The sequence below is a fragment of the Pungitius pungitius genome, chromosome 10 (genome assembly GCF_949316345.1).
Source record: "Pungitius pungitius chromosome 10, fPunPun2.1, whole genome shotgun sequence".
In the NCBI taxonomy this organism is placed as follows: Eukaryota; Metazoa; Chordata; class Actinopteri; order Perciformes; family Gasterosteidae; genus Pungitius; species Pungitius pungitius.
Window position 1 is genome coordinate 1,531,677 of NC_084909.1, and position 23,640 is coordinate 1,555,316.

General features: G+C 46.5%; 2 protein-coding genes across 10 annotated transcripts in view; one reads left to right on the forward strand and one right to left on the reverse strand.

Annotated features, from left to right (window-relative positions):
- Positions 1 to 14,516: 14,516 nt before the first annotated feature.
- On the forward strand, positions 14,517 to 17,190 carry esd (esterase D/formylglutathione hydrolase). 2 transcript variants are annotated; one of them, XM_037487963.2, is made up of 9 exons: positions 14,517 to 14,636; positions 15,180 to 15,254; positions 15,346 to 15,434; positions 15,542 to 15,640; positions 15,742 to 15,866; positions 15,945 to 16,064; positions 16,234 to 16,332; positions 16,576 to 16,743; positions 16,994 to 17,190. In XM_037487963.2, the coding sequence occupies exons 2-9, from the start codon at positions 15,187 to 15,189 to the stop codon at positions 17,072 to 17,074; spliced, it is 849 nt and encodes a 282-aa protein (XP_037343860.2). In that variant the 5' UTR covers positions 14,517 to 14,636; positions 15,180 to 15,186; the 3' UTR covers positions 17,075 to 17,190. The 2 variants fall into 2 exon arrangements, with proteins under 2 accessions (XP_037343860.2, XP_037343859.2); XM_037487962.2 differs by having other exon boundaries at positions 14,517 to 14,625.
- Positions 17,191 to 17,514: 324 nt separating this feature from the next.
- lrch1 (leucine-rich repeats and calponin homology (CH) domain containing 1) overlaps positions 17,515 to 23,640 on the reverse strand; it is a 40,124-nt gene continuing 33,998 nt past the window's right edge. For 6 of the 8 annotated variants that reach the window (XM_037487956.2, XM_062564829.1, XM_037487955.2 and 3 more), the window contains one exon: positions 17,515 to 22,631. In XM_037487956.2, the coding sequence (XP_037343853.1) occupies positions 22,338 to 22,631 (294 nt within the window). In that variant the 3' untranslated portion in view covers positions 17,515 to 22,337. The remainder of the gene's footprint in view (positions 22,632 to 23,640) is intronic. The other 2 variants (XM_037487959.2, XM_037487961.2) reach the window with 1 other exon arrangement.

The following is a 23,640-nucleotide window of genomic DNA, read 5'->3' on the forward strand; positions in this document are numbered from 1 at the left end:
CCCTCCAGGGTTTCAGGAGGTTGAGGTGGTATATTTGTGTAGCCCCGCCCCTGTCAGACCGCACCACCTCATAATCAACATCCCCCACCCGGCGTGTGACCTCAAAGGGCCCTTGCCACTTAGCCAGGAGTTTTGAGTTGGAAGAAGGAAGTAATACAAGTACCTTCTCTCCCGGTGTGAATTCTCGCAGCTTGGCTCCTCTGTTGTACAGCCGCTGTTGTCGTTCCTGGGCCTGGAGCAAATTCTCCCGTGACATCCTACCCAGTGTGTGGAGCTTTGCTCGTAGGTCCAGGACATACTGGATCTCGTTTTTCCCGGGGCTCGGACCTTCCTCCCAGCTTTCCTTAATAAGGTCCAGCACCCCTCTTGGTGACCTGCCAAACAGAAGCTCAAAGGGGGAAAACCCGGTGGAGGCCTGGGGAACCTCCCGAACTGCAAACAACAGAGGGTCAAGCCATTTATCCCAATTACGTTCATCGTCGCTAATAAATTTACGAATCATGGACTTCAGCGTCCTATTCATCCGCTCCACCAACCCGTCCGTCTGGGGGTGGTAAACGCTGGTGCGGACGGACTTAATGCCCAGTAACCCGTAAAGTTCTCCCAGTGTGCGCGACATGAACGAGGTGCCCTGGTCTGTTAGAATCTCTTTCGGGATTCCAACCCGGGAGATGACCTGAAACAGCGCTTGCGCAACGCTCTTTGCAGAGATATTGCGCAATGGCACTGCCTCCGGATACCGGGTTGCGTAATCCATGAGGACTAACACAAAGCGGTATCCGCGTGCGCTCCGGTGAAACGGCCCGATTAGATCCATGCCGACGCGCTCGAACGGGACCTCCACCAGCGGTAGAGGCCGCAGCGGGGCGCGCGGGATGGCTGGTGCATTGACTAACTGACACTCCGGGCAGGACGCACACCAGCGGCGCGCGTCCGCCCGGATGCCTGGCCAATAAAATCGGGCCATTATCCGGTCTAGTGTTTTCCCGTATCCCATGTGACCCGCCATCGGATTATAGTGAGCCGCCTGGAAAACCATTTCCCGGCGGCTTTTCGGCACCAGTAACTGTGTGTTTTCTTGCCCCGTTCGAGTGTCACGACTCACTCTATACAGTCTGTCCCTAATCAATGAGAAGTGCGGGTACGACTGTGCTGCGTCAGGGCGCACCAAATGACCATCAATTCTTATCACTTGGTCGTAGGCTGAGCGTAGAGTATCGTCCCGAGACTGCTCGAGTGGAAAATCTTCCATGGAGCGGAACTCGGGAACCGCCAGAGTCTCCACGGGAGGCTCCGCCGGTTCCCCCTCTCCCCCGGCGGCGTCGGACGACCTCGCGTCACCGCTGAGCACAGCACAAATACCGCATGTCCCTGTCGGTCGTGAACGCACCCCCGCAGCCTCTCCCAGTAGCGCGTTAAATCCCTCCCAATCCGTTCCCAAAATTACCGGGTGCGTCAGGTGGGAGCTAACCGCGACCTTTATTCTATATTTTTTCCCCTTGAACCTAAGTTCGACGGACACTATGGGATACTCATGAACGTCCCCGTGCACACACCTAATTTTCACCCGCGACGCCTCCATCAATGCCCCGGGCCGAACCAGGCTCTGGTGTATCATGGACTGCGAACAGCCCGAATCCACCATCGCCTGGCGTGTACCCCCCTGGATTCTTACCGGAACGCGGTACGTCGCTCCCGGGCCGGGGGAGGGTGCTGGAGCGCCGGCAACCCGGATCACCTGCCCCACCTCCATTAGCGGGCACTCCCTCCGTAGGTGGCCGGGCCGCCCGCACCTCCAGCACTCCTGCCCTGGCGCTTGAGAACCTCCCTGTGGGTCAGGAAGGGGGCCGGGGCTTGCTGTGGTTGGGGGGTCGCGGTACGGGGCCGTCGGTGTCTGCCGTGGGGCCGGTCCGGGTCGTCCTGCCGCCCGCTGCTGGCTCCATCCCTGGGGTGCCGCCGCGGGTCGGGGCGGTGGTGGCGCGCCCTCCTTGTTGCCCGGTCCGCGGGGGTGTACCGCCAGGTGGTCCTCTGCCAGGGTGACGGCTGCCTCCAGTGTCGGTGGGCGGTGATACCGGACCCACGCCGCCGTCCGGGCCGGGAGCCCCTCCACGAACTGCTCGAGGACCACCTTCTCGAGGACGTCCGCGGCTGACCCCACCCCGCCTGGCAGGAGCCACCTGGCGGCCGCGTCCTTGAGCCGCTGCCCGTAGGCGAATGGCCGGTCCTCGGGTCCCAGCCTGGCCCCCCGGAACCGCCGCCGGTGGTCCTCCGGCAGCAGCCCCAGCCTGTCGACCACTGCCTTGCGCACCGCCCCGTAGTCCCGCCGGACCGCCGGGGGCAGCCCCATGGCTGCTGACTGCGCCTCCCCTGTTAGCAGCGGGAGCAGCCTCACTGCCCACTCCCCGGCCGGCCACCCGCACGCCTCCGCCGTCGTCTCGAAGGCCTCCAGGAATGCCTGTGCGTCGTCCTCCGCCGTCATCCGGTGGAGCGTCAGGCTCGCCACCGCTGTCGGGATCGGTGGTGGTTCCGCCCGCGCCACCAATTGCTCCAGGGTCTGGGCCTGCCTCCCCACCTGTGCCTGGAGCGCCCCCAGGAATTGGCGGTTGGCCTCCGCCTGGTCGCGCTGGATCGCCGCCATCTCTGCCAACATCCGGCCCAGTGCGAGCACTGGCTGGGCCGCCATCCCCTGCCGTTGCTCCTCATCCGCCATTTCTCCTCTCCGCCGAGTTGGGCGCCACTGTACGGTGGGTGCGTCGTGCGGATAAAGGGCTCGGAGCCAGGATCGAGTATTCACAATAAGTTTTATTGTTTTTCGGGAAACCGTGTCAGCGTCGGGCTCGCTCGTTGTCCCCGCTCTCTCCTCCTCGCTCGTCCTCGCCTTACTCCTTAAAAGCAGGGGAGCACCCACACACACACACACGCACACACACACAATCACCCACAGCTGATAATTATTATTTCCACCTGGCCCTGTTCCCCGAGCCACTCCCCCTCTCTCCCCCCTGCAGCCGAGCTGAAACCACGCCCGCCACCACAATTACTTTGTGAAGAGAGAATTTATTCAAAGCAGAAATTAAATTAAACCACAAAGGAGATTTAGAGTGATAGAAGGGAACAATTAAGCTCTTTTATTCTTTATTTCTGGACATTAGTTTGCTCTGGTTCTTGTTCCTCTCTTCCTCATTTAAACTACATCATGTTTCATAATTATGTTTTTGCCTTGGTGCTTTTATTAGTTCCACGTAATTAGGGCGGCACATTGAAAGGGAGTCTTTGTGAGCTTTGTTAAACCACAGAGAAAACTAAATGAGAAGAAAACATATATATTAAGGACAAGTCTTAAAGATTATAATGGAAATCAGCCTCCACACAAAGGTCTTTTAGAGACTCTTCCTTTAAATCATTGCATATTAAGTATTTATATATATAAACGTGTATATTGGACACAGTAGTTTTATTGTCAATGTTGTTTTAAACACAAAACTATTCACATTTTATCATCTTGGAGGCAGAATTCCACTCTGTGGAACATGTTGAACTAGCAACTCTTCCAGCTAGCTTAGTCTAGCAGCTAGCTTAGCCTAGCAGTTAGCTTAGCATAGCTTGATGTAACTGACGGCAGCCAGCAGATTGTTTCGTTTCCACCGTCAACTTGAGGGAGCCCATGTGAAACGTATGAACGTATGAACGAGGCTCTGGAGGCTCTGGAGAAGTTCTGAACTTGGAACTCGTATAATGACGTTAAAAATGTGGACTTGTCGAGGCGCTGGAGTGAGTGTGAAGTGTTTTGAGCTGCGGGGAATGTCAACATCTTCTTCTGAAAATCCAAAAGGATTTTTTTTTCTCAGCGAGGCAGTAAATGTGTGTCGAGTGTTTGGCTGAGATCTGCGAGTCAATACAACAGTTTCCGCCAGGAGAAGAAAAAAAGGAATCAAAACACATTTCAGCCCTTGGACCCATTTTCAAAAGGATTTCTAAAAATAATTCCCTGGCCATTTCCACACACACACACACACACACACACACAAACGGACACACTGTTTTTATAAGGCAACAATGCAGAAATCCTACTTTCATCCTTTCATAACGTGATAACTACAGTATCTGGTCCCCCTTGTTTTCCCCCTCACTCTCCCACAGGACCAATGAAAGCTCCCTCACTCATGTGTTCACGCGCTTCCTGTGCTCGCCGCCCCCGATTCCAACAAACACCCATCCAGCGCTCAGCCGCCATCGGAGACGTGAGGTCGTGGGACTTCGGGCTCTTTGCCTTTCGTCTCATTTGTTTTTCCTCTCACGTTAACTCGTTTCGCGGGTCATTAGTTTTTCATTTGTTCTCCTCGGATCCTCGACTGTTGTCAGAACCGATGCATCCGGACAGCACCAAACCCCACGTGTCGGACCCAGACCGCTCTCCCACCTCTGACCTCTGACCTCCTTTGCCAAAGCAGCACCGGAGAGTATGACAGGAAATATTTTTTCCGGCAAATGGTCACTAATCCTTTCTACGAGAGGAAGATAGTAATCAGTTCGGCGACTCCGTCGGGACGGAAAGGATTGCGTAACGGATTATTTCAACCTCCATCTGTGCTTTTCATACAAACTTCAATAACCACACTGAGCTTTGAATATGTTAACCGTGGCACAAAGCCTTTACATTATCAAGCTTTCCTCCCTTTGGTACAATATTCCACTCAGTCCTGCAAGAGCCAAGTTAAAAAAAAAACCCCCACTGATATTCAGAAGGTTCCATTTAAATAAAACATGCAGCGACAGAGAATGTAATAATTTGCAAATATTTGCAAAAATTCTTTCTGATGCCAAGCAACAATTTTTCAGCGCAAGTTGGAGAGAAATCCTCCACATGAATGCACTTTAATGCACGCGGACGACATTGCTGCACCGCGTGCACCTCGCTACGTAGAAATCAAAATATTCTGTGGGAAATGTGGCACAAGCCCCACCCCTTCTCCTCCCATGACTCATGCAGCCAGCAGGTATGAGTCACACATGTGGAAGTACTTCGCTCATGGCAACACCCGCCCGGCCATGTGGACGCTCCGGTCCTGTGGAGACGTGACGCTGATGGACGAGGACAGTTCAGCGTGGATGTCCGGTACAGGTACATCCTCGGCTTCTCTCTTCACACAGTTGCTTTTGCATTTCAGAATCTTTAAAAGCGTTGGGTCAAAGAAACAATTCCCATGACCTTGTGTTCAAATGTGCCGGCATGGAGTGCTCATTTCAGAGCTTTAGTGTTTTTGGACGTGTGGCACAAACTGCATCGTAGTGTGCAGCCCAGAAAGAGAAGGAAGACCCTTGAATCCACAAACACTGACACCGAACGGCTTCCAGACGTACTTCAAATCTAACTGTCCTCGTCCCTTCATTGCTCTGCATTCTCCCTCCACCTTCTCCTACGTCCTCATCCCCCCTCCCCCCTCCCCCTCTCCGTCACCTCGGCCTGTTTGTCTCCGTCTCTTTAGCCTTTCATGTTCCTTTTAGTCTGCACCTTGCTGCCTCTTCTTTGATCTCGCCCCTCAGCTGTTTCACACACACACACACACACACACACACACACACACACACACACACACACACACACACACACGCGCGCTCACTGTCTGCTTTCTAAGCTTGTTTCCCTCAGCAGTAGGTGAGGCGGATTAAGCAGAATTAGTCCACGGCAGACTTGCAAAACATCCGATGAATCTTGGTTCTTTTGCTGCTGTCACGCTCCTGCAGTCGTCCTGCAGAAGGTGCTGCGCCTCTTTAAACAATACACCGTGTTTCACTTTAAGTCTCAGGTCAGTGCAATGCAGCCAATGCTTTATAAGGTGTGTGTGTGTGTGGCTTTGTGCTTTAGTTATCATTTCAAACTTCTGTGTAATCTTACAACTCGGTGATCCTTCATTTTAAATATCCATTCAACTGTAATCTTCTAGAATAGTAAGTGAGCAGTGATTAATATCACAACTAATTCATATCGATTCTTCTCTTTGATTTTTTGCCAAAAAAGCTTTCCTCAGATGTTGTTGAATATTTATGAGATGGTATTAAAAAACATCCCAATATTTTGGCTGTAAATGTGTAGTTTTATTTGAATTAAATCTTGAATGCAGATCTTATTCCAGTCTTTTCACAGAGCAGTATTACTACTAAGTTAATGATATGCTACCACTTGCGTGTCATCATCCTTCATCTAACCTCCCCGAACCTTATTTTTGGTCTTTATCTCGAAGATGACTCGTGCGGAATGAACCAAATTCAAAAAATCTGCACATTCACTTCATTTATAGCAGTATTTGCTTGTTTTTAGGGTTCATGTGCAGGCACATGATGACTGTGTGTGTGTGTGTGTGTGTGTGTGTGTGTGTGTGTGTTTCAGCGCCTCGGCTGCTTCCTGCAGCTCCTCTCGGGCCACGTCCCGCCCTCCCAAATGCCACCTGACAATCAAACGAGAGGGAGCCCCCTCAGGTGGCTCCGCGTGGCGTCCTTCAGCGGGTCCGGCGTTGGTGCGAACACGTGCTGCAGCGCCGGTGACGACACCCCCCCCCCACCCCCCCCACCCCCCCCCCACGAGTGGCGCGTCCCCCATCCGGCGCCTCGCGGACACGTCAGCGGGGGGTCGGGGGGTCGCGTCGTCTTCGGTTTGCTCGGACTGTCACTCGGAGGTGATCCTGACATTAGTTTTGGCTTTTTTTTGGGGGGGGGGGGGGGGGAGGGGGCGAGGCAGCAGGCGCTGACATGACAAGGCCTCAATAAGCAGCAGTTCTTGTTGACTCTCGGGACGAAGTACTGATGTTAAGGGTGGGAGGTAAAAAGGCGGCCTGCAGGATTCCCCTGATAGGGAGTCACCAGAGGGTCAGAGGAGGATGTGAGGAGGTGAGGAGGAAGGGGATGATGCGGACGGAGGGGGGGGGGGGGGGGGGGAAGAGGAGCAGAGCAGCAGTTCAAAGCTGGAAGCTGCACATGATTGACGGTCGACGGCGGCCGAATTAACGAGACGCGGCGCGGAGGCGTCTGACAGAGGTGAGACAGAGAGACTGCGCGTGGAGCCTCCATCAGAGGACCAATCACAGCCTGAGAAATGTGGAAGCTCCTTCCCCATCATGTTCATTATGTGCATTAATGTGAGAAGGCCTACAGTCACACTCTGTAAGTAAGTCTCCAGGTGGACATTCTTTTTGTCATTTATTATTATTAATCATTTATTTAGCCAACTCATTTTACAGATAATGTAAAATATTAAACACTTGATGAAAAGTAGTTGAATTAATACATGTTAACAAGCTGATTAAACATGGAGAATGTCATTCATTGCTAGACATGATCATTAATCTGTGTCCTCTGGTGGACTCATCAGTTTGAGATTCAATTTGACAGGAAATGTCTCATCAGACTCTCGTGATGCCTCCCCAACAATATCCTGTCGTGTTAGTGTGTCTTCGTCTGCTTCAAAGAGAGCACTTTGTAAATCCTAGAAATATTTCAATGTTTTATCCTCTGTTGAAACGCCCTGTAAAGGGCCGAGTAGAGATCCCGGTTCCAACAGCCCATAATAACTGACATTTGACAGCCGTGGATACATTCCGGTTAAAAGCAGGCGCTCCTGATCAAATCAGTTGTCCAGAGCACCGGTAATGTCCCCCAGGGCTCCCGGGGAGGATCCATTTCTCCTCGTGACTCTTGTCGTGCAGCTGTGTGACGGAGCCTGGACACCAGGGGGCGCTGCTCCTCACCCGTCTGTGTGGGTCAAACAGAGCGGGGGGGGGGGGGGGGGGGGGGGGGGTGCTTATCGTACGGGCTCCATCACTCATCCTCTCCTCACTTTATTGTATCTCTAGTCGCAGAGAATCCTCCTGAAATTGGTCTCGTTTGCCTTCTTTGATACATTTTAAAAGCTTTAATTGCCATCTTGGCATTTAAAAAACTTTAAACTTCTTTACTTTTTTTTGCAGTTTTTTAAACGCAGGAAGCAACGCGTGAACAGAGTGTCTTTGTAGGAAGGGTTTTTATTACGGTTTGATTTGAACATGTGTAATATTTGTGTCAGCTTAAAATGGAGGTGACTGCAGTGATGATGTATTTTCACAATAAAACAACGGTTGCATTAGTGTTTATTTAATTCTTCCAACAACAAAGAACAATAGAATTAATTACTGTTACGACTAGATTCAATTGTTTAAAACCTTGATTCAGAGAGATTATGTTTTTTTGACAAATGTATATAATATCAGAATCCAATTAAAGTGTAATATTCCACCTTATTGAAACATATATATCTTTTAGACATTTCTCTAAATTAAATCATATATATTGTATTTGTAGTTTTTTTTTCTTTAATCTTTAAGCACTGGAACGGAGAAACTGAACGATATATGTTGGGAATATGAAAAATAAACTTGAAGAGGCCACTCAAACGTATGAGAGCTGTTTTCACCAAATTCACAATGCTTCAGAAAAATGGGGAATAAAGATCAAGCCACATTCCTTCTGAATGACTTCCAAACAGATTGAGAATCTGAGAGCGATCGATTCTAAAACTCTTCCTCACATCCTGGTACTTTTCAGGCAATGCACCAAACTGCTTTTTAAAGAAACAAGCCAAAACGGAGGAAGGTCAAAGGTCGTTACTGGCCTCCGCACCTCCTCTGTCTCTCATTCTCTCAATTACCTTCAAACACGGGAGCATCCAGCCCCCCCCCCCTTGGGAGGAATAATTATAGCCTTCGTAGGGAGGGAGAGGTCAGGCCTTATCTGTAAACAGTCTGTAAACAAACGAGCCTTGATTATTGTGATTAATGTGATCAGAGAAGCTGATCAATGTGCTGCTGGAGTCCAGCGGGTCGAGTAACGGCCAATCAGATCATCTCGTCCACTTAAAGCCAAATAGAGCTTAATGAGACGAGAGTGCAGCTCGAGTTCAGACACAAATATTCACACACGGCACCACGAAGAGGCCCCTAAATATTTATATGTAGACCGACGTGTGCATACACACTGGACTAAAAGTGTGTTTTCCACACAGTACTCCAAATATGGGTACACAGCATCCGCAATGTTCATTATTTAGCACCTCAAATATTTATAAATAACACCCCAAATAGTAAATGCAACAAATATATGTAAAAACCGCCACCCGTATATTGAATTTCAGTAGTTACAGTACCCACAATACCTTCATAGATATTTATATATATATATATATATATATATATATATAAAATCAAGAAGCAACCTCTAAAAAGAATGAAGGGAATCATCTTATTTATTCACTTTTCATCTGGGTCGTCTCCACATTAAGAGACAGTTCGTCAGATCTTAACACGAGTACAAAAGATCTAACATAACACATTGACATTTTTCAACCATGTTACCACAGAGACATTCCAACCAAGCAGGTGTGTACACCTCTGCAGACGAGGACACCTGGAGGTTCGGACCCGACTCGCTCCGAGGGTTCGGCTTCCCGCTCCCCTCCTGCTGGCTCTGACAGACGGGGCGCGCTCACGGCCAGAGAGCGAGCTGTCAATCAAACGAATGGAGCAGCGGGACCGTGTGTGTAGAGCAAATAAAACCATCTGCACTATAAACCGCGTTCCTAAATCCACGTGGTGTGTGTGTCTCTGTGTGTGTGTGTGTGTGTGTCTGTGTGTGTGTGTGCGTGTGTGTCTCTGCAGGAACATTCGCTGCGCCATGGAAGTCGTGATGTGGCGTTACGGCTGCCATGGCAACAGCCGCTGTTCCCCCCCCCCACCCACCTGCTCCTGAATGACACTGATTGGGGCTGATTGGCTGCCCGAATCTTATCGGACGAGTGGGAACATGAGAGTGGAGGGGGGGTCAGGTGGGGGGCGGAGGGGGGGGGGGGGGGGCCCTGCTTTCAATGACCGACGCACGGTTCTGTCCTCCTCCTCCATCGTCAGCCCTCGCGGGACACTGTGGTCTCCTCCAGAGAAGAACCCAGCAGAATGTAGAGGGAGGACAGCCAAAGGTCAGGAAAGGTCGGGTGTGTTGACGACGTGTCGCTGACATCGCTGCCCCCCCCTCCGGCTTTCATCCACAGCTGGAGGCAGAAAGAGACGCGAACAGAGGAGCAACGAAAGCACCCAGAGGATGAAATTATGAAAGAAACAAATACATTGTTAAAGAAATAAATAAAGTTCTGACAAATAATGTTGTTTTGAGCAAAGTTCTCTCAGTTCTTTCGGTTTCACGTTTTGAGAAACACGTTGGGAGGATTAACCACGAAAAAAAAACACAAAGATTGTAGCCGCTGGTACTTTGAAGTGTTCCTATTTGAGCTATTTGAGTTCTTAAAGTTACAATTATAGGAAACAATGAGAAATAATGAGTAAAAACTGCAGTGGACAGAAGTGGCTTCGAGTCGGGAGGAGCCTCATCACGTGTGGATCGTAGACCCGACCTCAAAGCCCATCCATCGTCACCCCGGCGCCGGGGGGGGGGGGGGATTTCCTAAAACGGGGCATCTACTTAGTCCAGCTATTATAAAATACACAAAACATTATTTAAATAGTGGTATTGCGCTTCTCAGAGGGAATAAATAACACCCCCACACAGCATTATTAGTGAATCATCATGAATTGCTGTTTAATTCTTAACGTTATTTCTGACGTCCTTAGAAGACAAATTAACACCGCTAAGAAGTGATGGAATGAAGCGTCGTTTTAACGGCCCGAGGCGTCTTCATCACTTCATCACTTCATCACTTCATCCTCTCACGTAGTCGTGAAAATTAGCAAAAAGAATCCTTGAGCGACGGACAGAAAAGACGCAAAGCCTTTGATGTTCGACCACCAAAACTCTACTGAACTGTCCTCCGGGGTCAAATAAAGAGCCTCTTTTAAGGATTTTCCCCCCCCCCACGTGCGAGCGGGCGCGTGAGACCACGCGTGAGACCACATGGTCGTCCTGGTCTACGCCCCCGAGGCTGACCTCCAGCATGACGCTCAATGTCTGAAGGAACCCAAATGGTACCGAAACTCCCTTTGACATCCGGATAAACACTGAGATGGAGTTCATTCTTCTTCAAATCCGACATGATGAATGAATAATGAATCGATAAGAATCGTTTCCATCCGGCACGGCGGCAAACTTTTAACTTGTCATGAAAGCGTTTTCAATTAGAATGAAGAAGTAAATGAGATCATTTTGTTTGCCAGAAAACAAAAGAAATCAACACTCGAGTTTGTCGTAGTAGCTTTAAATCGGTTATTTTAACATCAGTGATTCCTGAGTCAAACTCATTCAGCTTCCACAGAGAGAACACGGATTAATGCTGCCACCATTATTTATAGACTCATCCATATTCATGCTGTGCCTCGTGGCAGAGCTCCACCATCACCTCAGCTGATCCCCATGTGCGTGTGTGCGTGTGTGCGCGTGTGCGTGTGCGTGTGTGTGTGTGCGCGTGCGTGTGTGCACGTGTGCGTGTGTTGCTCTACTCGTACAGGTTAAGTGAGTTAAATGAGTTAAATAGAATCATTAAATGGTGAAGTAAACTTGCACATAAGCAATCGATGTGATAGTGAAACGTGAATCTACAGCGTGTGCTGACAGGGAAGTCGCTGATGGTGCTGATGGTGCTAATGGTGTTGGATGGTGCAGGATGGTGCTGATGGTGCAGGATGGTGCTAATGGTGTTGGATGGTGCTAATGGTGCAGGATGGTGCTGATGATGCTGATGGTGCAGGATGGTGCTAATGGTGTTGGATGGTGTTGGATGGTGCAGGATGGTGCTGATGGTGCTGATGGTGCTGATGGTGTTGGATGGTGTTGGATGGTGCAGGATGGTGCTAATGGTGTTGGATGGTGTTGGATGGTGCAGGATGGTGCTGATGGTGCTGATGGTGCTGATGGTGATCATCACTTTAATCCCGTTCGCCGCGCCGCTGACGGAGCCGTCGTCATCCATCCTCGTATCAGGACAGATGTGAACAGATGTGCGTGGACGGAGGAACACATTTAGTGAAACTATTCAACAACCCTTGTGATAAAAAGGACACTCAAAGGTCGGTAGCTTGGTTCAGTCTCCCCCCCCTATCCTTACCCCCCCCCCCCCCCCCCCTCGGATCCCTGCTGCTCTGAGGGGCTTCCAGACACCTCGGGGAGGGGGACTGACGCGCCGTCTTCCCCCCCGACGCAGCGCACAGCTGGGGGTCTTTGATAAAGCATGAAAGCACTGAACGAGGGTCCAACTGGAGCATAACGAACTCCTGCAGAGAAGTTACACCCAGAAACACCACCGTGGGGGGGATGAAGTCCTCCATCGGATCCTTTGAATCTTCTGTTTTCATGTGTTACTATTACATCACCAACATTTGCAATAAAACATTAGGTGTCTCATACATTTTTTTTTAATCTGTGCTGAAATACTCCTTATTGAAGAAAAAGACATCGACATGAGAGCTCATTCCATCCATTAGACATGAACTGTTTACTCCTGTGTGTGTTTTCATGGGTTAAAGGTGGATGAGAAGGGAATTCAATCAGTGAACAGCTGATGAAGAGCCTGCAGGTGAGACGGGTCAGGACCGGTTGATTAAGCGTTGCCTCTACCCCCCCCCCGCACCCCCTCCAGCCCTGATTAGCTCCTCGCGCTGCATCAAAAGGCTTTCGTGACGGCCTTTTTTTCCGGGACACTGACTCCTGGCGTCACATGTTCACCTCGCTCCGGCTTCGGGTTCATCGTCTAATCGTGTCTTTTCCATTTCCTCACATCGTTAGCGGAACGATGCCGATTCAGGTTCAGGTGGGACATTTTTTTTTCTGCGGTCCACCTCTGAGCCCAATGAGAGACGGACGTTTATCACCAATGGGGAGGAATTGTAAAGTGTGACATCTCTTAACTCCTAAACCCAATCATCAGTGTTGTGCGATGTTTAAAATAAGACGTGCACACGCTACGTTTCAACGTGAAATAAAGTGATGCTGAAAGGCCACAGGCAGTCGCTCCGGCCTCTGCTTGATGAGCCAGGAAGGAAGCATCCATTCATAATTCACACGCTCATTAGACACTTCACATCTTACAGTTCATCAAATACTTAAAATGCGACCGGAATCATTTGTTTGGGGGGAAATTGGAAATCTCTTCACACTGAAAATGTTTTAAAGGACTTTATGGAGGATTATGTAACTGGATCCCGAAATGGAGGAATTAGTGTTTGAAACTTAAAGTAATGCGGTGACTAATAACTGGTGTCATTTCCTCATTGATTATTAAAGGACAAATCATCCTAAAATACTTCCTGTGCCCCCTTTTTCTATCCTCACATTGAAATGAATATTTAAAAAGGACTTATGACGCCCGCAAGGATCTTATGTGAACTGTGACTTTAATGTATGAAAGTACGACAATGTTTGAGATGTTCACCCCCGACGTAACACAAGTCATCATCTTTGTAAAGAAACTTTTAGCTTCTGCTAAACGGTACTTTGTGAGCCTAAACAAAAGGTTCCGAATCCCTTATTTCCACATGAAGAAGACGTGGAGGTTATTTTGGGACAATTGGGACACTTTTTTGTTGTTTCAGCTCAGTTGAGTCCTCAAAACATTCAAATATGAATGTGTATATATTATAAATGTTTCTGATTTCTGATGTTGCAAAATGCGAACGAATCATACTCACTGCATCTTTCAAGGGACCTTTAGGGGTCATTGATTTAGACCAGTACAGGAATGAAAACACACACACACACACATGGTTTTGAGGACAGTGACTTTGAACACGGAAGGCGTCCCACTGCCGCCTGACAGATAAAAATGATGAGCATAAAAACAGTAATGTGTGACAGATTCCCTTTTAAATGGAATCTTCCCAGCACACATGGCTAAATGACTGCAGGCAGCAGTGTAATCATGTTGAGAGGCAGGAGAGCACAGAGGATGCTGAGTGAATTTAATCTGTTTTACTTTGGAGGGATGTGGGCGGTGGGCGATTTGTAACGGTCTAATTTGAGAGCCACGCTGAAAAGACAGACAGGACACAAGCGTTGGTGTGCTGTGTTTTTATTAATGAATCATTTACAGTTCTGCATACGTGGTGGGAGGAGGGGGGGGGGGGGTCTGCTGAGGAATCTGATGACATGGGGCTGGAGATTAAGTGAGATTTAGCTTTGACAGAGTTTGAACCGTAATTACATTTTTCTATGTTTTACTGGCTTTAGTGTTTGAGGATAGACCGCCGCATTAGTTTGATAAGAAATGGTAAACATGATAGAAATTGCATTTTGGACATTTGATTTGCTAAAGCTATGAACAACTCAGTGGGGAGGTATTATGCAAATTGGGATACTCTAATGTCTGACATTATATAATATTAATTTATGATACAATAATATACAATGTCACAATTGACCGTCTAATCAATCAAATTAAATATACCGTATTTTTGATGTACTGGGTTCTACCAAACAACATCGCCATCTAGTGTCTAAACGTCCACGTTACGTCTGAACAGTCAACGTAAACTCTAACCCTCCCGTGACGTCATCACGTTCCCACTGACGTTGTTGGACTTCGTAGCGTTTCCTTCTGGTTGTCTGGTGTGGCGTTAGTCAACCATTTGGTCACCTTTCAGCTAAATACCGTGGTTAAATAAGGTACGCAGCGGGTAATAATACTTCTAGTTCGTATGTTTGCTTTGTTACACGTTAAGAAAAGCTTTAACCTCTAGCAGACAGTCGTAAATGAGAGCTAACGGTACATGAGCTAACATGCTAATCCACGCCCCCAAAGTGGGACGCAGCTTCAAAACTGCCCTTGTAACGTAAACTACTTTAAAATCGCTCCTCTTATCAATAAAGTACACATTTATGTAAGATGATTTATACACGTGTTTTGGGCTTGAAACGCTGTTTTATAAAGTATGGCGGTATTGTGTTCAACATGTCTAATCATTAACTTTATTCTACGTTTGAAAGGTGCACTCTGCCTGGTGACGCCTCACAAACTTTTCTATTTTTACATGTAATTAGCTGTATTACAGCCGCCATAATGTGTCCATATGTGTAGTATAGAACTGTGCATAATAATCTAGTTTACGCACATAATTAGCTTCCATTTGCAATGAGGATTGTTTTATTTTTTTCATGCACCATGAATCCAGGTAAAAGCACGTGACAGGACTCTATTCTCATTCTGCTCTTTCCTGCAGATCAGCGATGGCTCTCACTCAAGTGTCCTCCAACAGGTGTGCTGGGGGCTTCCAGAAGGTTTTCGAACATGAAAGGTGAACAATTTGTGTTTACAACCAGACATTGCAACACACACACACACCTACGAATGTATGCATTCATGTTGGTGTGTGTTTCTCCATGCAGCACCGAGCTCAAGTGTAAGATGAAGTTCGCCGTCTATCTGCCTCCGAAGGCTGAGACCGACAAGTGTCCCGTCATGTACTGGCTCTCTGGTGATATATATTAAATATGATATTTATATGTAGTCTGATAACAACTGAGGGAAAGGTCTAACGTGTCACCAGACTCGGTGGATTTTAACCCCCGTGTTTCTCTGCAGGTCTGACGTGTTCGGAGCAGAACTTCATCACCAAAGCAGGCAGTCAGGTGCCGGCTGCAGAGCACGGCCTCATCGTGGTCGCCCCGGACACAAGTCCACGTACGAAGATACGGCTTCATTTGGACCCGATACATAACTTTGATAATGTGCTGTGGTACCTCAGTAAATCAAACACGTTGTCGTTTCCCAACATGCATCAGGTGGCTGCAGCATCGAGGGGGAGGATGAGAACTGGGATTTTGGCACCGGGGCTGGTTTCTACGTCAACGCCACGCAGGACCCCTGGAAGACAAACTACCGCATGTACTCCTACGTCACCGAGGAGGTGCGTTGGATTTATGCCACTGGCACCTTTTGGTTTAACATTAGCTTCCCTGACAGTCTCTCTCTCGCTCTCTCTCAGCTCCCCAAATTAATCAACGCTAACTTCCCCACGGATCCAGACAAGATGTCCATCAGCGGTCACTCCATGGGCGGCCACGGGGCGCTCATCTGTGCCCTGAAGAACCCTGGGAAATACAAGGTATTCGGGGAGTCATTATTCTCACCCTTCCTCCCATCAACCTTTTATTCAGAGTGAAACCCGTGAAAACTGAAAGAATTTAGTGTTCTGTGTGTGTGTGTGTGTGTGAACATTGAGAAGCTCAGTGAAATTGCTTGGTGGATGAAGCTGACTCGGGTGCTTCCTGCAGGCCGTGTCTGCCTTCGCCCCCATCTGTAACCCCATGCAGTGCCCCTGGGGGCAGAAGGCCTTCTCTGGATACCTGGGCCCCGACAGGTCCACCTGGGAGGTGAGCGCTGTGGTCAGATGTTATCAAGGTAGAAAGCGTCACTTTAGTCAAAGTACAGAAGACCTGCAGTAAACCATTGGTCCGTTTCAGACTCCTCAATGTTAACAACCACTAATGCTCCTGAATCCCAGCTGTTTATGTGGGATTAAATAACCCGCGAGTGGGTCGTGCCCTCCCGAGGGACACGGCCGTGCAGCAGGTCTCACACGTGGACGGTTGTCCTCTCCCCCCCGTCTCGCTCAGGCGTACGACGCCACCGCGCTGGCGGCGGCGTACTGCGGCCCTCGGCTCGACGTCCTCATCGATCAGGGCCGCGACGACCAGTTCCTCTCCGCCAGCCAGCTGCTGCCCGACAACCTGATCGCCGTCTGCTCCGAGAAGAAGGTGCCCGTGGTCTTCAGGCTGCAGCCGGTCAGTTCCCTCCCATTAACTGAGCAGCGTAACAGTTGCATGCTGGGAAAATCATTTTGGGTCGTCTCTTTATTTTCCTTATTGATCGCGGTCTGGTTTGAACTTTGTTTAAATCCTCAGTCTGTAAAATAACTAAATAAGGAACTGTTACTAACAAAGTGCTTCATTTCCTGTTTGCAGTTATTAATTTTGAAATTTGCAACGTAAGAGCTGCAAAATGCACTTTTTAAAGTCGGGTCTCCTCCCGCAGGGCTACGATCACAGCTACTTCTTCATCTACTCCTTCATGAGCGATCACATCAAGCACCACGCCAAGTTCCTCAACGCCTGATCCGCCGCCACTTGGACCCGTTGTCATGGCGACCGCTGTTCCCTGGAAACCAAATGAGTCTCACAACTTTGGACTAACTCAAATATGAACAAAAATAAAATCCTGTTATTCATCTAGTGTTTTGTTGTCCTTGACGTGTGGACCTGCAGATGATGTCGTCCTCCTGGAGACTTTCCTCATGTGGTCTGCTTGTCTTACTTTACAACAAACATACATTACATACTACATTTTTGGGTAGTTTAATAAACTTTGACATACCATCCTAAGAAGTAAATTCATTCCACTTGATTTGTATCGCATAGAATTATACAAACTAACATCTTTGCATGTTTTAAAACATTTCTAAACTTCCTAAGCTCTACTATGATGTTGTGAATATATTGTCACATTGGTGTTTTGCTTATGAAAAGGGGGGGAAAAAAAAACAGTCCACTCAGTGGTTGCATTATTTAGACATTTGTAGTCTTTACTGATAGTGATGACAAATACAGTGCATTATATACAGTATTCACAGCAGTTAAGGCGACATTAAAGGGACATTTCATGCATTACAATTTGAGTTGCTGTACAACAAATTACACAAAGAGGGTCACAACGAGTTACAAAAGGGTATGTTACATCAAAGTCACATAAAAAATAAATTTCCTCCCAGTCAGAAAAGTACAAAAATGTGAGCACGGGCCGTTTCTGGACAATATTTATGTACAAAATACGACATTAAAAACACTGCTTCAGCAGGTCGGATTCACCACATTTACACAATTTACATCAGCGTCACATCTCTCAATTCTCTGTTCTCGTGTTTCAGATTAAAAAAGGTGATTTCAGATTTTCTCAGTTGCCAAAACAAAGATATAAATATAGAAGTTTAAAGTGCAAATTCTGTCTGGGAAGCAGCCGGTTTGGTTTTATTGCTTTTCCCCCCCAAAACGAACGTGATGCGATGAGTACAAAGCTGCTCATGAAATATGATTATATGAAGAAACGTTCATTAGGAACAAGTGAAATAATGATTTACTATAATCATCCATATCCTTTGACATTATAATGCTGACTTATTTTAGACTGTTTTCAGCAGGTGGTTCAGATTAAATCAAAAGTATCCATCGATGTACACAAGTAATATTTGGAAAGCCGTTTGTTGCTCTACTTCTAAAAGACTGTTGTCAGGTAACAAGCTGATATAATGAATATAAAGCAGGGTTTGTTTCATTACTTCACCAAGCTGACCATAGTGTAGAAATACGTGAACATTTACTTATCTGGTGATCATATACGTGATATTGTGGATTAATCAGATGTGAGTGTTTTCTGAAATATACAGTACACAAGGAAATAGATACACAATTAATCACTATTCTTTTTCAAGCATGAATTCAAGAACAGGAAATCCGTGTGATAAATAATATGTACACAGGCTATAGTACATTTAAATAAAGTCATTTAGTTTATCACAAGAGAGTAGATGTTTGTTATGGCAACTGTCAAATCAATCCAGTGGAAACATTTATTTGATTGTTTTTTACTGCTGAATCTTGTGATGTAGTTTTGGATGGAAAACTGCATCTTATGTACAGAAAAAAAAAAAACCTCATTCATACAAGCCTGCTGGTCCGAGAGCATCAAGACACTTAATGTGGTTCCCTCGTGGCAATCTGATCTCAGACCAGCCACGAGGTTCTAAAAAGGGGCAGAACGTGGATCCAGAACAACTCAAAGTTACCGAAATGATCATTGTCTTAATATCATCTGCTTCACTAAGATGAAAATGAACCTTTACGATACGTTAGTATTTTAGAAGTTATCAAAATAATTCCATTATCGTTTAAACTTGGGAAAATGGTCGATGCGATTCGGAATGAACAAATAATCAGCTGCTGCTGCAGAAGAAGACGATGAATCCAGTTTGTTCAGCAAAAACGTACTGCCCCTTCAAAATAAAACCCGGTGATCAGCACAACCACATGACTCGTGCCAACCAGTGCACACAGAAGCACTCAGTCACATGACCTCTGACCTCACAGCCACAATGTCAGATTTTGTGATTGATGCCATCGTCAACAACACATAATCGACTCTGATATTTGTCGAGTGTGTCGCCGGAAGCTGACGGACATTTACACGTGAACGAGGGTTTCAGCTTCTCTTTTTACTTTGAGTGTCGCATTAGAGAAATTAATTAATTAATCTAAAAAAAAAATTAAAAAAAAATAAAATAGCATTTACTGCTTAAATCAGTGGTTGAAATCACTGAAAAAGTCCTGGAGGCGCTTCAGTGATCACGGACTGACACGTAGGAAAAGATTCAAGGAGAGAAAAGAATGAACTGGAAGAATAAAACCTGTGAGTCAGAGACGCTCGATGGACCTCCACAGAAAGTCAGCAAAACCTGTAGAAAACCCTCCTAAATTATACCTAAAATATATTAGAGAAAAATATTTTTGCCGAGTTTTTTTTTTTTAAGTGTATGACTCAAATGGTTTGTCCTTATATTATAAATATCTCTGTTTAAATACAAATTGTGGTTAAAAATTCATCCTCTATGTTAAAACTATAACATTTTGGTTTTAGTCACTCCTTCACGGTTTGGTGGGCCGCCCAATTTATTATTTTAATAATTTAATGTCTCTGCAACTATTTTTTGTGCAACAGAGTTTTAGGGCCGCGGAGAAAAACACAAAAAGAAATGTTTTTATCAAGTCACATTTTTACGAGTAGTTGTTGCAAAAATAACAGAAAAGAATACTTTTCATGAGGAAAGGAATACTTTTAGGCGAATAAAGAATAAAACGTAATACTGCTGCTTTAGTCTCAAATTATCATTAAGTAGTAATATCCCAATTAGGAAAAAAAGCCTTACTTTCAGAAGAATCCAAGGTTATTTGTAATACCAAACTTTTTTCTTAGTAAAAATAAAATAAAGGTTTTCCTCAATGAACTTTAAAAAGTGTTCTATGTCATGTGACTTCAGCTTCTAATACTCTTACTTTTGTTTTTCTCCAATATTGTAACCTCATCCTGAGAAGCAACAGGTGTCCTGTCAAAGTGGCCCTAATACTTTGACAGGTTTTTAAAAAAAATGTTTTGGTACAACCAGCAGAAGAATCCTTCCGTTTCTTTTTAACCCTACAGTTGCATTTATAGCCTTCAGTTGACTGTTTGCATCTCAAGAAATGGAGGAAATCCGTGTTCTCTCACATCTCCTCTGCTACAAAACCAACCATCAAAAAGCGGAGGAATCACCTGGAGCCATCAGATGCTGGAACATGACACCTGTGAGGCAGCAATCTGACTCCGCCCACAAATCAGCAAATCAATCTTTTGTTCCCTCGACACCATTTTGCATCCTTGAATCTAACGTGATCGCTCCGTCACCGGGAGGCGAGGTGTGCGTTTGCTTTTGGTTTTATTTTACGTGTCGGTCAGTGGAAGCTCCGCCCGTGTCCGGCGCTCACGTCAGGAGGGCGTGTCTGGGGGGCGCCTCCTCCACCAGCGCCTGCACCGTGGCGCACAGCTTCACCAGGCCCTTCTCCTCCAGGATGTGGTGGGGGAGACACAGTTTGTCCTGCGAGAGGGACGCGGGACAAAGAGGAGCGGAGGAGCAGATGTGGATGCAGAGAAGAGACACAAAAGGATTTAGACACCGGAGCTGTTCTGCAGCGTGAGGCCCATGGCGTCCAGGACGTAGCCATAGCCCACAGTCTAACGCGGCTCGTCCTACGTTCCCCCTGACTTTTACACGGCAAATGTGTTCGTGTAATAAATTACTGACGATCTTTGTTTATTTACAGGAGAAAAACAGCAGATTATCACAGCAGACATAGACATTAAGTTTCATATTTAGGACGTGAAAAACCTTGAAGTTAAAGGAAAAGTCATTTTATTTTATGCTCATTTGTCTGAAGCAAACTAGGAATCTACAGCCAGCAGACAGTTAGCTTAGCATAAAGACCAGAAACGTGTCAGAAGGTAAACAAATAAATACATCTGTCCACCAGAACCTTTAAAGTCCACTAACTTACATGTTATATCTTATTTTAAAAGGTACAGGCATTGTGTGCCAGACCTTCTCTCCGCCTCCACCTTGAAGGTCCAACAGACGGTGCCCTAAACTGCATTTATGACCTCAGTCCTTAAGAGTCAAACATCAGCATGAACACAATCCTCCTCATACGCGACATTCATTCACATCGGCACAAAGTAAAAAAACTAAAAGCAGCAGATGCCGGAATTAATTCACAGAATATGAATTATAAATACATAAAGTAACGGTTTATGAGTTACTCATCTTACACTGGTGTAGGTTAAATATTCTGTGTATGATAAACATAAGGCATTGTTTCTGTATCATGAAAGTTCAAAGGTCAACGACCTGTGAAGACGTCTGCATTCTGTGAATTAATCCTACAGCCAATCAACTGTGAGGAGAAATGCTGCTTTCTAATAAAGTTGCACTGGGCAACTAAAAACATTACAAAGAGTAATAATCTACTCCACCACGTACCAAACCCGCCACAATAAACGCCTTAATAATAATAATAATAATAATAACATAAATCTAGCCTCATGTACTCATCTAGTGTCAAAAGCCCTTCAAATGTTTCCAAACTGTCTCATTGCATATCAGGAGACAGAAGAGTTGTAAATTCACAAAGTAGATCAAAATAAAATTCACATTCATCTTAAGTTTTTAACACTGAATTATCATTTAAATAACAATAGATATTTAAATTAAGACCCAAAAGAAGGGATTTAAATTACTCTTAATAATATGGCTTCCGTTTGCCCCTCATCTCTTTAGAAAGAGGCCGTCGACTCGGCGCTTTGCTCTGAATTATTTAGGAACATTGTGCTTATTAAACTGTCCAGTTACTCTGAAACACGGGAACAACTATCAAATACTCATTTTAAATGTGCAGGGAATCCTCCTACACGCGTTGCCGTGGAGGACTTCCCAGTGCGTCTGCATACTGATCTTTTTTACTTGGATAAACGATCATGTAAACATAGCCGTTGTTTCCTAAATCTTTCAGAAAATCTCCTTATGAGACCATTTCTTTTCTTCATTTTAGGGTGCGGTAGCTGTATAAAGCTCACATCTGGACGTAAAAATCCCAGCACTAATAAACATATCCAGATAACGTTATTATATTTGAATGATGTTTCCCACGTGCGATGAATGCAGCGAATTCCAAAAACAAAGGAGCAGTAGCCTGAAGAGGGCGGGAGCTGGCAGGTGACTGACAGGAGGCTGTTGTCACGGTTACGTTAGCTCGCTCCAACTATAGGCCACGAACAGCAGAACTAGGCAGAGGACGTGAAGCAGGCTCGAGCCAATAAGGTCCCAGATTTGCCAGGCGGGAGGCGGGGTTTGAGTGGTAACAGAAACCAGTGACGGAGTCTCTGCCACCCTGGAGGAGGCGGGGTTTGGAGGGGACGTCGCCTTTTCCCGTTTCCTGTTTGGAGCGGTCGTTTCCAAGGCAAACAGCGTCTGAACTGTGTTGCAAACTGGCTGCAGGCGGCACTGGATGATGTCATAGGGCGAACAGAGGGAAGACTAGCTCCCACGTTCAAAAGATGGAGGAAAATAAATGTAGGAAGGGAAGGAATGAGGTGAAAAGGCCGGGGGGGTGGAAACGGAACAAAGGTCGGAGGGGAAGAAAGGAAACAAGGGAGGAGGAAAGGGAAAGGGCCAAGGAATGAGGAAGAGGAGAAGGTGGAAACAAGGGGATAAGAGATGAAGGAGATGAGGAAAGGGGGAAATGAAGATGGAACACAGGTACGAGAAGTGTAAATAAAAGTTACATTGAGAGAGAATGTGAAAAAAAAGAAAAAAAGGTGACATTTTCACCAAGAAAGAACCAAACCATGTGGAGGAAAGGAGAAAGAATGGAGGAGATTGGCAATGAAATGTGATGAAGATGATGGGTAAGAGGCAAAAAGTTATGTTAAAAAAAGAATACGACGAGAGGGAAAGAGTATGAGGAGGAGGACGTGGTGCATCCAGCAGGAAAGTAAAAAAGACAAAGAAAAGGCAGGAGGTTAACTCAGAGGTCAAAGGCCAGACAAGAGTGAGAGCTGGTGGTGTGAGGGGGGGGGGTCGGGGGGGGGGGTGCAGGCAGGGGTTACCATGGCAAAAAGCAGGGATGCTTACTGAGAGGATGGAGAACAGTTTTGAGCTCCCCTCTCGCCCAGTAAGCAGACCACGAGGAGGAGTGGGCAAAAAGGCGGATGGGAGAGCCAGTGCAGCAAGCCAGCACAGAAGCCATCATTAGCACGTTAGCACAGAAGCTATCACTGGCACGTTAGCGCGGAAGCTATCATTAACACGTTAACAAAGAAGCTATCATTAACATGTTAGCACAAAAGCAATTATTAGCACGTTAGCAAAGAAGCTATCATTAACGTGATAGCACAAAAGCAATTATTAGCACGTTAGCAAAGAAGCTATCATTAACGTGATAGCACAAAAGCAATTATTAGCACGTTAGCAAAGAAGCTATCATCAACATGATAGCACAAAAGCAATTATTAGCACGTTAGCACAGAAGCTATCATTGGCAAGT

What these genes read in the sequence shown, in the direction of transcription:
- esd (XM_037487963.2), top strand. Translation starts at nt 15,187, where the DNA reads ATGGCTCTCACTCAAGTGTCCTCCAACAGGTGTGCTGGGGGCTTCCAG. An exon ending in AAGGTTTTCGAACATGAAAG is followed by an intron (nt 15,255 to 15,345) that starts GTGAACAATTTG and finishes TTCTCCATGCAG; the next exon opens with CACCGAGCTCAAGTGTAAGA. An exon ending in ACTCCTACGTCACCGAGGAG is followed by an intron (nt 15,867 to 15,944) that starts GTGCGTTGGATT and finishes GCTCTCTCTCAG; the next exon opens with CTCCCCAAATTAATCAACGC.